This window comes from Plectropomus leopardus, chromosome 7 (genome assembly GCF_008729295.1).
Source record: "Plectropomus leopardus isolate mb chromosome 7, YSFRI_Pleo_2.0, whole genome shotgun sequence".
In the NCBI taxonomy this organism is placed as follows: domain Eukaryota; kingdom Metazoa; phylum Chordata; class Actinopteri; order Perciformes; family Serranidae; genus Plectropomus; species Plectropomus leopardus.
The window spans coordinates 29,303,270-29,318,148 of record NC_056469.1 but is presented as its reverse complement, the minus strand read 5'-3'; the positions used below and the strand labels follow the sequence as shown (position 1 = coordinate 29,318,148).

Sequence of the window (14,879 nt, the reverse complement as noted above, 5' to 3'; positions counted from 1 at the left end):
TGAAACTTTTTAGATAAATGTTTTAAACGTTTTTGATAGTTGCATACCTAAATAATTTAACTAGTTATTAATAATAATTTATATCTATATATATTAATAAGTTATTTTAGGCCTTGGTAGCATGCTGCTGGTTGTGGAGGAAATTATTTCATCCTTAAAAGACAAAAATTAGTGCTTGAACAAGTACTAGAAAGCCCTTGAATTTGACTTGCCCCAGTCTGTATGAACCCCGTTACGCATAAAGACACCCAGTATAAAACAGCTGAAATTTACCCCTATTTTTATCAGCTGCAACATGAGAGATGCTCAAACATGAATGCATCACCATCATAATAATACAGCTGTATAAACTTAATATTTTTCTGAAATTAAGCATTTTACATATTATGCACTTTTACCCCAGGTCACAGTAGGCTTTATTTTAAATCACATACTTGTGTACTTTTGAGATTTTAAATGCAGGATTTTTACCTGAAAAAGAGTAGTTCTACACAGTGGTATAACTACATTCATAAATCTGAATACTTCTTCCACCACTGGTATTATTACAGTACAATATCTTGTAATTATACAAAGTATTATATTATATTATTTTATATTATATTTTAATGTCTATACGTATATTAAGGTTTCAAACGTAGCATTAATACTGGATTTAATTCATAGCCTACGGTCACTGTCTCTGCTTACCTTTTGGAGAGCAGCACTCTGCTCTGCTGCAAAATGACTCCGAGAAGAAGAAAAAAGAAGCCGTAGTGACGTGTTTCCGGTGTCATGTCAGCGCTCTGCTGAAGCCGCATGGCTAGCTACCGCTGCTGCATTTACATGTATGTTTTCCTCTTTAGCCGGATCTTGTGATTGAGTTTCTGTAAAACAAGGAGTCTAAAGGTATGTCGAGTTTAAACTACTCCCGTGTCATCGTTGTTTATAAAACAATAGCGGGCTAAAGACTCGATGTTTTGAGGTGTTTCATTTTTAGCTCTCGTGTTAGCGGTTAGCATCGACTCTGCTGTCAGAGAGGAAGCACCTGAAACATTTAAAATTGGGATTATCCCCAAGAAACGTTTCCAGGTGGAAGAACAGTTGACATTGCAGCAAATTTTAAAAAGTTTGGCTAATAAGTGTTGAAAAGCTGTGTGTAGAAAAGCGTGGCTATTTTGATAATAACGTTATTGTAAAGAAAATGAGGCAAAAACACAACTGTTTAAAATGATTAGCACGCCGGGACTTTACATCCAGTGGTGGAAAAAGTTTTTAGATCCTTTACTAAAATAAAAGTACTAATATACATTGTAAAAATGCCCTCCAAGTTAAAACCATTCGTTCACTTAAGTATAAATATGGAAATACTATGAGCAAAATGTGGTTAAAGTTTATTAAAGCAAATATGCTCATTGTGCAGTAAAATGTTCCCTGACAGTGTTTTACTAGAAGGCTTATGTCTTGTGTTTTTGTTGGGGTTTTTTTTGTTGTTTTTTGTTGTTGTTGTTTGTTTTTTACATTAATAGTCTTGCTGCATTAATGTTGCATTTCCTTGCTATAGATGTGTAAGGTTGTGCTCATTTTAACTAATTTATATCCTGTCCTTTCTTTTATATCGCTGTTTTTTAATCTTTTTGGCTTTTTGTTTGTTTGTTTGTTAGTTGTCTGTTTATATCTTTATTATGATCATTGTTATTTTATTTCATTCAATTCTGTTTTATTCTATGTTAAGTGCCTTCCTTTGTATATATATATATTTGCATTATTTTGCCTTTTTAATGAATATTTTATTAAGTTGCTGCTTTCTTATTTGCTGCTGTTACAAAACAATTTCCCTCGCAGGATTACTTAATTAAGTATTTCTACTCTGTTCTATATGCAAGTGACCACTAGATTTGCTTCACTCACCAGCCAAAAAAACAAATGTAATCTATTGACTGGCTGGTTAAATAAAATTAGTAGTAGTAGTGAAAAATACATTATTTGCCTCTGAGAGGAATTCCTTTGAACAATCAGCTTATCATTTGGGTTGTCAAGAAAAAAGTGAAAGACGCCCATCATAAGGCAGTGTCTTACAATTTCTCATTTTCTCCAAACCCAGGTCAGAAACCTGTGTCTGAACACGCTCAGATGTTAGTGTGTATCGTACTTTGCCAGCAACTACTGTCTATCTTTTATAAGTTAAACATTTTTTCAGATACAAACGCTCAGTTTTCTGTTGAAATGCCTCTTTTGGGTGCCATGCGTTTCAAAATGTCATTGTGTGTGCATCATTATTCCGATTTGCAAATAAAGAAGTAATTGACTCATGTTTGCTTAATAATCTACAAACTGTCCTTTGAACAGATGGCAGAAGTTGTACCAGAGAAAAGTCGTGGCTTGAAGTTTGCAGAGCAGCAACTCCTGCGTCACGGCTGGGAACACGGTGAGAGACTCTGACGTCTTTTGTGCATCATTTCAGCCACTGCAGTGAATCAGACTGAGGTACAGATTTCTCATCCAGTCTGCTCTGTCCTCAGGTAAAGGACTGGGGCGATCTGAGAACGGCATTTCAGAGGCTATCAAGGTGAAAGTGAAATGTGACAAAGGAGGGGTGAGTGACGTTTGATTTTATTCAGCATCTGCTTTCATCACTGGTGTGTGTTTGTATTCTGTAGGACGTTGTTTGTAGACTCACATGTTTTTTTCCTCTTTCAGGTTGGTCATAAAGAAGGGGAACAGTTCACCTTCCACTGGTGGGATCATGTCTTCAATAAGGCCTCCACCAGCCTGCAGGTGGAATCTGATCAGGTGAGTCCGACCTTCACACAGCTGAACGCACAAAGACGCTCACAGTCACCTCTGCTCAACACGACATGATCAGGGGACATTTTTAATTGACTCTTTAAATGCTGCCCCTTTGTCAAGCTGTCGGAGCGAGCATGGAGCCCACACTGTATCTAACTGCACTCCCTGGTGAAATATTATCAAAATTTAGGGAAAATTGAAAGGTGATTTCAAAGAGACGAATATGAGAGAATATGTGTTTGAAGGATATCAACAGGAAGTCAGACTCTCAAAAGCAAAAACTGTTAAACAGAGGTAGAAGCCGAATGCACAGATTACAGTGTAAAAGTGATAAAAGTCACCTGGAGTGAAGTAAAAATAAAAGGAGACTTCTTAAATATTTGTTCAGCTGTGTATCAGTGTGTCATCACAGTGACCTCGGGCACCAGCGTTGGTGCTTGATGGACTGGGAGCTCGCATATAAATATCATTATTGCACAATGTTTAGATTGAAATCTGCCAAACTGGCCTGAAAATGGAGAAAATCTGAAATGATTGCACGTGTCTCTGAAGCACAGCCTTTAGTTGTCGACTCTTGACGGAGCGGGGAGATGCTGCACTTTGATTGGCCAGGCTGCACTGAGGGGTGGGACATAGCATGATGCAATCTTGCAATGTTTAAAAAAGTTTATTCAAGTGAGTTGTGTACGTGTTTTGTGATAATGGGATGATTTATTTGAGAATGACAGCATTGTCATTTGTTATATTCAGCTCATTTATTAAAAGTATTTGCTGTTTTTACCATCTTTTCATCAGCTGATTCCAATGAATATTTTCTCCTCTCATGTTAATGATGGAAATCAGCTGGTTCAGTCTGTTTTTCTGTGTGATCCAGAACGGTATTCAGTTGAAGAAGACGGTGGAGGAGGATGAAGAGGATGGGATGATCTCCAATAAAAAGCCACGGAAAGCCACACTGGCCAAAGCCAAACTTTATGGATGCTTTGTTAAGGTAATTTCTTTGTTTCCTCTTTATTTGGTGGTGTGAATGGAGGCCAGTGGCACAGAGGAATAAGAAACACAGGCAATACTCAACAGGGTAACTTCATAGTCTATTTTGGTCTGTTTATGAGATTTGTCGACAAAAACAGAAACACAAATTTATCTTTTTAATTTCTCAAATAAACTGCACAAACATGCTGAAAGACAAAAAAAATGTACAGGCACATTTTTGTATGTTTATTTTATTTTTTAAATATGACTGATTCCGGTGTAAACTGTCTTCATTTCTACGCTTCTTTCTCAGTCAGCCACGCTGCTTTCCGGTCAGGAGCAGCCGGAGCCAAAGACCTCCAGCTCAGACGACAGCAGTAGCTCGGACGAGGAGGACGACAAGAAACTGGATCTCTCCAGCACCACCAAGTAAGGACTTTGTCTGATGCAGACTTTGTGCAGATTCCTTGTTATATGTCATCAAAAGCTGCGTAACATTTTATCACCGTCAACATGACAGTTTGGGTGGTGTTTTTGCCCTTCGCTTTCGGTATAAAAACTTCTTTATAGTCAGCTCTTCCAGGGTGTTACAATATCGCAACAGTTAATGCAAATCCAACCCTGTGAATTCTGCGCGACTTCTGCAGTCACCACAACTTTTCTACAAATTTGACAATCATTGTAGTTTTCCTTGAGTGTCAGAAATCAAAGCAGTGGCTCACATTACCTCGCCAAACGTGACTGATAAAGACCGTACAAGGCAACTCACTGAAGTTCTGCAAAAATCGGGGGTGAACTGTTTAGCAACGTTGTGGTGGAGCCCCACCACTTTTCTACGGCAAACGCATCAGGAGAACAGCTGAAACACATCGACAACAGACGAGACAAATCACCATGACAGAGGCCGTAGCATCCACATCTGTTGCACGTGCTGAAAGAAAGGTGAGTTAGATTAAGAGATGAGATAAGAAAACAGAACTTTATTTATCCCGAGAAAAACTGTTGTGCAGAGAGTGCAGATACATAACGTACATATACAAGGACTAAAATAACAGCAGAAAAAACAAATGAATAGCGAATATAAAGTACAATATATAGCAAATATAAACTAAATATACAACTAGATAACACTAAGGTAGAAAATATAACCAAAAATAGCTAACAGTAAGTTAAAAATAGGTGCAAACCAATTTGTGTGCAAACAGTATTAATGATATAAAGCTTATGGCTGCTTATGCTTTTGTTTGTACAGTGTCAGATTTGAGGTAGTTTGTGTGAGTGTAAGAGTGTGTTGTTAATACTGTGGTTAATAATATATTGTGCTTCGTTTTCTTTCCTTATTTTGTTTTTCTTATCTACTGCAGTTTTTTTATCGTTTGTTTTGTTTGTGGGTTTGAGTTTTTTTATTGGTTGTAATTATTGTTTCTATTATTATAATTTCTATTATTGCACCAGGAGGGGAATGGGTTGGGAATCGTATACTTGTCCTGCAGTGAAATCAGCATTTTAATGGCATTTTAATGACTGTTTAATCCTTCAGCTTTTATTTACTGATTACTAACTAACTACTGTTACTAACTTCTGTTATTATTGATCTTCAAAACACTTTGATACTCCATTATTAACAGTGCTGTACAATTAAAGTAATTCACTGATCCTCGACAGGCTCTCTGATGCTGACCTTATGAAGGCTTGTGGAGGACGCACAGCTCACAAGTAAGTTAATACATAAAGTTTTAAGCAAAAAATTAAGTATTTTGTTAGTCTTAGTAAAGCTTTTGTGAAAAGGAGCACATTTTGATCCGTTACTGTTGTGTTTCTGTAGAGGAGCCAGACACGGTTTGACCATGAGCGCCAAATTAGCCCGGCTGGAGCAGCAGGAGGCTGAGTTCATGGCTAAGTATGGCAAGAAGAGCCAGCCAGCGAGCGCTTCATCGGTTTGTGTCACACTGACTCCACCGATCTCTGAGCCAGCCGAGCAGACAGAGAAGCAGGAGGAAACGGGCGAGGACTCTCGGAGTAAGAAGGTAAAAAAGAAAAGATCCTCTGTGAGTGTTCAGGAGCAAAATGGTGTTGAAGTGTCTGAAAGTCCTGAAACGGATGTTGAACCCAAAAAGAAGAAGAAGAAAAAGAAAAATAAAGAGGACATTGAGGAAATGACTGATGCAGTTTCCACTGAGGGGGATGTGATCTGTGTAGAAAACGGTGAAGTAGACAAGCAAACAAAAAGAAAACATAAAAAGAAGAAAAACGATGCAGAGCAGAACGGAGAAGAAACAACGCTTTCACCTGCGGCAGAGAGCAAGACTTCAGAGGAGACTGCCGAGCTGCACACGGACATAAAAGTGAAGAGGAAGAAGAAAAAAACCGCCAAACACCTCTGTGAACCTGCCGATGAGGAGAGCAACAACACAGAATCCAGCCAGTCGGAGCCGGTGCAGGACTGCGCTCCAAAAATCAAGAAGAAAAAAGCTGCAGCTCTGTTGGAGGAAGCAGAAGTTCCAGAGGAAGAAGCAACAGTCAAACAGAAACGGAAAAAGTCTAAAAAGGACAAATATGTAGCTGACAATACAAACGAGGAGGAACTTCCTCCAAAGAAGAAGAAGAAGAAGTCCAAAGAGTAGTGTTTGATCTGACACTGATAACTAACTTGTTTTTGGCTGATTTAGAAAGTTATCTTAAGTTTGGTGCCAAACAGAGAGTTTGTGGAGGCCGTGCTCTCCGATTTGACAGACCTGTGAATGAACTGATAAGAGAATATTCAGTTCAATCACCATAAGAAAGTGTTGGCAGTGTATGTTTCTGCATACCACAGACACTTCAAAATTTCAAATATGGTGTAGTATATGAGCTGACATTGTCATCGGGAGGTGGAGGGGACGGTTTATGGCGTGAAACCTACGCAAGACACCCGCCGAGGTGCAGACCATTGATTTAAACTTGCAAATAACATGACCCCACACTGTTTTTGCAGAAGCTCTTTGGGGTTGTTTTTTAGAGTTTTCTGCCTGAATAGTGCCTCAAAAGCTCGTTTTACCACGACATCACTGCATTTCCAGCTGGGATTGTGTCTCCAAAAGTAGGTATTTTACACCAAAACATGATCTTTTCCAAACCATAGCCAAGTGGTTTTTGTGCCTTAACTTAACCACGTTAATCACAGCCTTATTAAAACCTTAACTTGAAATGTATCCACGACATAATACTGTACAAAAGTAAATATCCATGTTTGCAGAAACATCCAAAGCCAACATTTACTCTGCAGATTGAGTTTGAATATCTTAATTATTTTAATTCAGACCGACAACAAGGTGATGACTTCCAGCAGTTGTGCCTCTTCTGCCTGATAAAACTCACTTTTGTGCTGTCAGATCCGTTTTTCAGTCAACACTGTCTGCTGGATTTATGATAACACGCTGCAGAGGTGACTGTAAGGAAAAAAACAGGCAGTTAAGTTATTTGCGAGTGATGCAGACTTTTTAATGATATAAAACATGAAATTTGTTGAACTGAATCAGCAGTCATTGATTTGATGAGTCACATGTTGCAGCCAAACTGAGCTTTTCTAAACTGAGACTGAAAATTTAATCAGCAGGAGCCAATGAATCGAAAGTTGCCTTCATGTGCATTTTAGAGGAAAATTTGATACGAAATATTACAAATGATTTGTCGTTTCCGCATTATAGAAAATCTCTCATTATCTTATTGTAAGAAGTCGTAACGTGAAAGTTGACATCAGACAGATGAAACCACTGGTTTCAGATGAGCTGAACTTTAATTAAAAGATTCGACACATCAAACTGCACTTATGAGATTCTTTTAGATGTGCAGATGTTTTTGATTTCTTGTGGTTCCACTTAGAGGGCCTTAAGTAGATATAAAGAAATACTGAAAGTGGAACTTTAACAAAAATAAACACAATGCTTTGGATTTTATGTGATTATTTATTTATTCTCAAACCTGAATATTTCTGAACGCATGTCAAGTATTTTGTCTCATGACAGTTGTTAGAAATAAATGCTCACTATTCAAACTTTTACCAAAATATTCCAAATACAACAGCATCAACATGTAAAACATGAGCCTGCTATCAGTGGAGGAAGACATGCTCCATATGTAGATATAAACGGATAACAAAAACACGATGAATCTTATTTTTATCTTATTTTATTTCCACGTAATTCTGCTTCTTCATTATAATTCAGAAAGAAATGTTCTACTTTTTACTTCACTACATTTGTTTGAAAGCTGAAGTTACTATTTACTTGCAGACTCAGATTATTAAACCTACCTAACATACCAATAAAATTTTATATATAAATATATATACTCATGATATGTATTATCTGTATATAGTGAAGAAATTATGATGCATCATTTTAGGTTTACATAAGACTTAACTGACTCCTTATCGCCACAAAAATGCATTAATTATGATAATACAATATTATTATATACGTTATTCTGAAATGAGACCATCTGCATAATCTGTATTTTCATTTTTGGTACTTTAAGTATATTTTGATGCTAATTGTAATGTTTGGTAAATAAAATAGGAAATGCAAGTATTTTTACCTCGTCAATAAAATTTTTAATTTGGGACTTTTTACTTTTTCCAAAAAAAAAATGAATGCAGGACTTTTTAATTTTTTAAATTAAAATATGGAATGCAGTACTTTTACTGTTACCTTTGTAACTTGTTTTTGGGTGCCCTTTATAAACAAATTTTTCTTGCTTATTTACTTGTAACTACTTTTTACACTGTAGTATTGCTAATATTACTAAACTAAAATATCTGAATATTTAATCAACCACTGCTGAATTAATTTTCATATAATACAACCATTTTTATAATACAAAATAATAAATACCTCTTTTTGTAGTCTATTGCTTATAAAAAATAGTCATTTTTATTGATACAGCACAATTTATGCCATACATTCAGCTCAAATACTTTTACACAAAATAAGAACAACAAAGGGTTAAATAGTAATAATAATTATAATAATAATGACAAGTAAATGAAAATAATAGCAATAAAAGTGAGAAATAAATGTAAAAAAGCAACCTTTGATTTCAAAATATATGTAAAACAGTAGTGTGATTATTGACCAACAGAGGTGATATTGTGAAACTTTATTGCACAATATACAGAGATCTAAAACTAAACCTGAGGTGAGACAGAGGTCAGGGAGCTTAAAATCCAGGTTGAGTATGAACTCTTTTACTAAACACATTTAGACACTTTGTCATAATGTAACACCAGAAACTGAGTTCACAACATGCAGCAAGTCGTCCACAGGAACAAAACTGTTGCATCATTTTGCGAATGTAGATGTTGCTTAAGTTCTCTTTGCTTGAAGGGCTTTGAATTAAATGGTTTTGCATTCGACATGAGGAGCAAGAATATGTTAGGAGAGCAAATAAAGCACTAACTAATTATCCCGTATCAGAACGTCACTCTCACAGACGAATTTGTTTTCCATTGTACAGTCTGCTGGTTCCCAGTTGGCTGTAACACTCCTCTCAGGGATGATCAGTGCACAGAGACCAGATGTACCAAGTGGCTTCATCGCCCAGAACCTTCAAAAACAACAGAAATATCACTACCTCTAATAATTTACTGCTATTTACTGCTAATCAAACAGAAGTAAGTGTTAGAATGAAAAAGAGGCCAGATGTAGAATTAAATGTTCAAATTATGATTATTGAATTATTTCTAAGTGTGTGCTGAACCACGTTAATCAGCTACCTGTTTGTCTGTTGTTACAAACAGGTGTTTTTTGAGATTTCAGTATTATTCAATATTCCCAGTCCTTTGTTAACTGTGCCTTTTTTTGGAAACATGTTGCATAATTAATCCTATTAGACATTTGAAGTTTTGTCATAATTAGTGTATAATTTCTTGAGTTACAGTTTGTGCCAAATTTAAACTTTGCAAATCTCTCACATTAGATTTAATGAAAGCCCACAAGGCTGAGATAAGGAAATTCAAACGTTACTAAAAAAGAAGACTCTCTCACCCTCGAGTGCCATTACGTCCATCAATCCAGACCCAGTTTTTGTCCTTGTTTTCATACAACCCGAGCCAGTATCCATGATACCTGTCATAGTACCTCTTGATGTGAGCACTGATGAATTCCTGAACATCAGACCGTCGCAAATCGTCAGAAATATGCGCATTTAACACTTCAAGGCATTGATTGTGATCAGACATTAAGAACACTCAATCAAACTTTTGCATATTTGCTTTTTGCATTTTTTCTTTTTTCTTTTCTTTGTTTGTTTCACTCTTGAACGTGCTTCGTGGTCGTAGAGCTCACCTGTTCTTGCGGACTATCAATCACAGCCAGATCTGCAGCTGTATTTTGACAATACTTTCGGCTTTCTTGCCATGTCTGCCAAGGCGGTCCTTCATCGTAAAACAAGTAGCACTTTTTCTGGAACAGAATCCAGTTTTTCCCGCACAGCTGACACTCTGCATTCGTGACAAAAAACAGAGAAATGGAACGAGATTGGAATCTGTTATTTTAAAGACACAAATATAGAGACACATAATTATAAGTGCTGATTTTGGAGGGTGATGTTCTGTCAAATTCAGAAAATATAATTTAGCAGATGTTTTTTTAGAAATAAAGTGATGAATAATTCTATTTTGGTTTTCTTTTTTTTTTTTCAATCAATAACAGCATAAAGAGCAGGCAGAAGCCAAGGCTTTTTTTTTTTTTTTGCCTATCCTAAATCAACCAAAGGATAAACCAGAATTACAGCAACAACAAAGAAACCACATGAATAAATTAAATAATAACAAAGTTCTAATTAAAACTGTAATCCTCTGTTATTTCACACTATAATCAATCCTGAATTATTTTACATAATAATAATTTTGATTTATAATTTGTAATCATTTTACATTTCAAGACTTAAAAATAAACTTAACAGAGAGCAAAACAATTTCAATTTATCACTGAGAATATAATTTCTTTCTCTCAGTTTTACATTTTTTTTAATACAGCTTGTTTGAATTGCAACTCAAAAAGCCATTTCCAATGTTTTTAAAAACACTGTCTACAAATTTTAAGGTGTAGGATCCTCTAAAAAAATATTTGTAGAATGATAATAGCATAAGAGCCCTTTTTCAAAGTTTAATCATATGATCTAGATGTGTTTTCTATGCATTTCCCCAAATTTCAGCACAGTAGGACATATATAGCATTACAAGTGAGCAGAACAATATATATAACACTGGGGGTCAAAGGTCATGGAACAACACCAGGTCGGGGAGACGACACCCTTTTGGCCTCAGAGCAACAATGATTTATGGGAAATGCTGTGTAATTTTTTTACGTTTGTGTAACTGTCAACATAAGAAGAGGCACTCACTTTTATCTGGGCAGTAGTCGTTTACTGGAAAGATGTCAAATCTCAGGATGAGTCCCAGCGTCCAGTTGAGATTATCTGTGACTCTGCTCAGCTCCTCTGTCTCTCTCTCTAAGATGCCTCTCTCCTCGATGAGCTGCTGGTTTTGAGCTGTGAGGTTACTGAGGTTTACTGTCTGGTCGTTCAAAACCACATTGACTGTGGTGAGAAGGAGACATCAGTCAGTCGGTGCATGTTTTTGTCCCTGATTTTTTTTGACTGAAAACCTACTGAACATCACTTCCCATGTGGGTCTTTTAATATCAATTTCTATTGCTCTTTATATGTTGATAGAAGACATCTCAGACTGACTCAGTGTTTCTAAATGTGACGTAAGCTTCTATAATTATTCATAGAAAATTGCTCAGTTATGGACAGGAAACTCACTGTAGATGATGGCACTGATGCTCGCCACCAGGAGGACGCAGAGTATCCCCAAACACGCTACCAACACATGGAAGTGAGAGTGTGCAGCTGCTTCACCATCTGCTTGTAATGAGAAAGCTCATATTCAAATCACAATTGTAATTATGATCATTCATCAACAACGTCATTATGGTTGCAAGGAAAATAGATTGGCATTTTGTATCGTAATACACTGTGTTTATTTTCTCCTTTTCTTTGGGATTAGGTGACTGAACAACTGTGACCCGCGTGTCCTCATGACCAATATACATTCTGATGTGCTACCATAATTACTTCTATAATCACACAGGACATAATTATTGATTATTATTGGTTTTTCAGAGCTTTTAGGAGTGAATTTGGCAGTAAACATTCAGTGTTGGAACTAGCACAAGAGCAAGAGCCAATGAGAACAAAACAACAGTCCGTCTTATTTTTTTTAAAGCATGCGTAGAATGACCTATTATGGCTTTGGCCTCTTTTTTCCTCTTACTGTACTGTCCTCCACACTCCACTCCACATACCCAGTGCTTGGACATAAATAAGTCAGTGCTTCTGACTTAAATAATCACTCACTGACTACATTAACATGCACAAAATACCCCGAACACCCTTGACAGCCGCCTATTTTGCCTGTGGGATGAGGCACCGTGGCCGACACGTAAACTATCGTAGCTGTTATCAAAACCCTCCAAGCTGGAGAAACAGAGCAGATTTAGCTTTATGTCATCATCACTAAATGTCACTTTGAACTTTTCCCATAAATAAAGCATGGTCTATTATTTTTATTGTTGAATAGTTTAATTGGTTACATGGAAATAACAAAGTCAGTAGATTTTCTAACTTACATGGTAGAGTAGTAGCAGCCTGCCCAGTGGCAGCAGGTTCCACTTCAGAATAATTTCCCTCTTTTTTCTCTGGACAACAGAAAATACAACAAGAAAAAAGTAATGATTCTTTACCATGTCACAATGAGATGTCTCTATGTGTTAATGTATAGGGGAAGTGACTTAACATGGTGGTTATTTATGTCAGTGTCTATAATGTATGTTATTGGAGGGTTAGTTCAGAATTTAGATGGTTCAAATTTTGTTTTTTTTTTTAATGTCTGCTGGTGCTACATGATGTTCCTCTCCTTTAATTTGATGCACATGGCTAAGTGTGTTCTGCAAATGCAGTGATGCTGTTATCATAAGTCCAGATGCACTGAAATATTAATGATTTCTGGTTCTCTTTATGTTGTGTATGTTATAGGTCTACATATTTTAAGAGGGAAATATTTTACTGGACATTATGACCGAGGACATTTGAATATGTTGGAACTCAACAGATTTTCCTGGTAAAAAACAGATAATGGAAACCCTGAGAGCAGCAGGGCTGATGATGAAGCTGCTTGCTGTGTGTGTTTGAGAGCGACAGACAAAGACATGGAGTAAAGGGACAGAGATCCGAGACCAGGAGGTGGAAGGTGGACTATTGCATGCAATGTTTCTTTCGACTAACGCCTGGGAAACACCGCATGAGTGAGAAGCAGGTGTGCATCACAGAGCCTGTTATTTTTTTAATTTTGGCTTCTATGTTAACAGTTCAGAGCAGCCGCACTGCTGGTGTGAGAAATGCTGCTCAAAGCACTGCTTTGTCACTTAATGACACACCCGCCTAAATCCTGCAACATTTTATAGCTTACTAGACCTGCCTGTGCATCACTATTTTCCAGCGTTATTACAGTGTCATATTGGACAATGTGAGGCTCCATCAGACTGCAGTTAGAGCTTCCAAATGCATCTATACAACCAGTTTCTCTTCCTTTTTTGTGCTTGCGTGTGGTACTATAAAATAAAAAAATCACAATCAGGTGGCACAAAACTTTTCTAGGAGTTTTACAGCAGTTGTGATGTGGATGGCAATCTGTGGCCTGATGTAAATGAAATGCAAGTAAAGAGGCTGCTGAGGTATTCTGCTGTAATTTTCAGATTTGTTTATCATACAAAATGACAGACAAAAAATGGCTTTTTGTTCTTATACTGCACCAATATATAGAAAGGGAGTTACAAGTTAAAATAAGTGCAGGCTTCAACACTGTGATTCTCCAACAAAGAACCCATAAAAGGATGTTAAATAGTCCTAAAATGCTATGCTTAATTTAGAAAAAAAAAAAAAAAAAAGTAACTTACCTTTTGGAGCCGCACCAGCATTTTTAAAAACCAAAGTAGAATAACTGATTTCTTCCTCCATCCCAAAAGGCACAAACTGACGTACTTGCTTCAGTGCAGGAAATGAGTGTGTGTGTGTGTGTGTGTGTCTGAACAAGATTTATCAGCACCACCTCATGGAGAGCGTACAAGAGGTTCCTCTTTCCCCTGTAGAAACTGAAGTTTATGAGTTTGGTTATGACACCCTCACTGTACAACCTCAAACAGAGATGCTGGAGCTCCGATGTGGTCAATGATTACACAAGATGTGTTTTTTGTGTGTTTCGGAAGTAAGTCTGCTTCTGTAATGGGCAAATGTGCGCAATACTGCGATAGAAGAAGTTGACACATTTGATCTAATACGGAATCGAACCTTTTAACTTTTTATGTTTGTTTGTGGTGAGTAAACTCCCATCTGGATTTCTTAATTATTGATCAGTGTAGATGCCGACGCTGTATATTGTAAATTACCAGTGTCAGCATTGGTGTATTGTCATCATCATCACTGGGAAGATTGATACCGGATCAGTATCTGTCACCATGTTATTAACAAATAAAGCTGCAGATTTAGTATATTTCTGTTATTGTTTACAAATTGCATGAAAAGACTAAAACCTACAATTTGTTTGAGCCTGTTTTCACTCCCAGCTCGTCAAATGGCAACACTTTGTCAGTGGACTTTGGCGTCAGACACTGATGCACAGAGGCACCCTTTTACAGTGGTATAATACGTACTAGGCGGCAGCATTTTCTGAAGCACAGCGCACGGTAGTATAAAAAATGATAAAGTAGGGCGCGGTGGATAGGTCAAACAAACTCAGGACTCTCACCCCGGACCCAGCTGTTTATGTCCGGAAATCCATTGTCAATGTATTTTAATAACATAGCATGCTCGTATGTGTGGCACGCTAAGGTTGTGACCTTTGTCAAATGACATGAAAAATGATGTTACATTACATCAGTAACAACCATACTTATCTTGCGTAAATTCAATTACTAGTTCATTACTGAGGTCATAATTTATGGTGATGTTTTACTGGACCACATTATAATGAGAGGTGTTTCTAACTATCTGTCCTGTCTATTTACAAACTGCAGAATTTTAAAAGCAGCTCTGAGTAT

General features: G+C 36.9%; 2 protein-coding genes across 2 annotated transcripts; one reads left to right on the top strand and one right to left on the bottom strand.

Annotated features, from left to right (window-relative positions):
• Positions 1–782: 782 nt before the first annotated feature.
• Positions 783–8,286, top strand: gpatch4 (G patch domain containing 4). Its single transcript, XM_042490834.1, has 8 exons — positions 783–888; positions 2,329–2,407; positions 2,502–2,575; positions 2,680–2,772; positions 3,644–3,760; positions 4,055–4,170; positions 5,407–5,457; positions 5,567–8,286. The coding sequence occupies exons 2-8, from the start codon at positions 2,329–2,331 to the stop codon at positions 6,363–6,365; spliced, it is 1,329 nt and encodes a 442-aa protein (XP_042346768.1). The 5' UTR covers positions 783–888; the 3' UTR covers positions 6,366–8,286.
• A 512-nt stretch (positions 8,287–8,798) lies between these two features.
• Positions 8,799–14,220, bottom strand: LOC121945996 (C-type lectin domain family 4 member A-like). Its single transcript, XM_042490387.1, has 7 exons — positions 13,740–14,220; positions 12,414–12,482; positions 11,548–11,649; positions 11,125–11,319; positions 10,065–10,219; positions 9,765–9,883; positions 8,799–9,324 (listed from the first exon to the last, which is right to left on the bottom strand). The coding sequence occupies exons 1-7, from the start codon at positions 13,798–13,800 to the stop codon at positions 9,177–9,179; spliced, it is 849 nt and encodes a 282-aa protein (XP_042346321.1). The 5' UTR covers positions 13,801–14,220; the 3' UTR covers positions 8,799–9,176.
• Between the last annotated feature and the right edge of the window lie 659 nt (positions 14,221–14,879).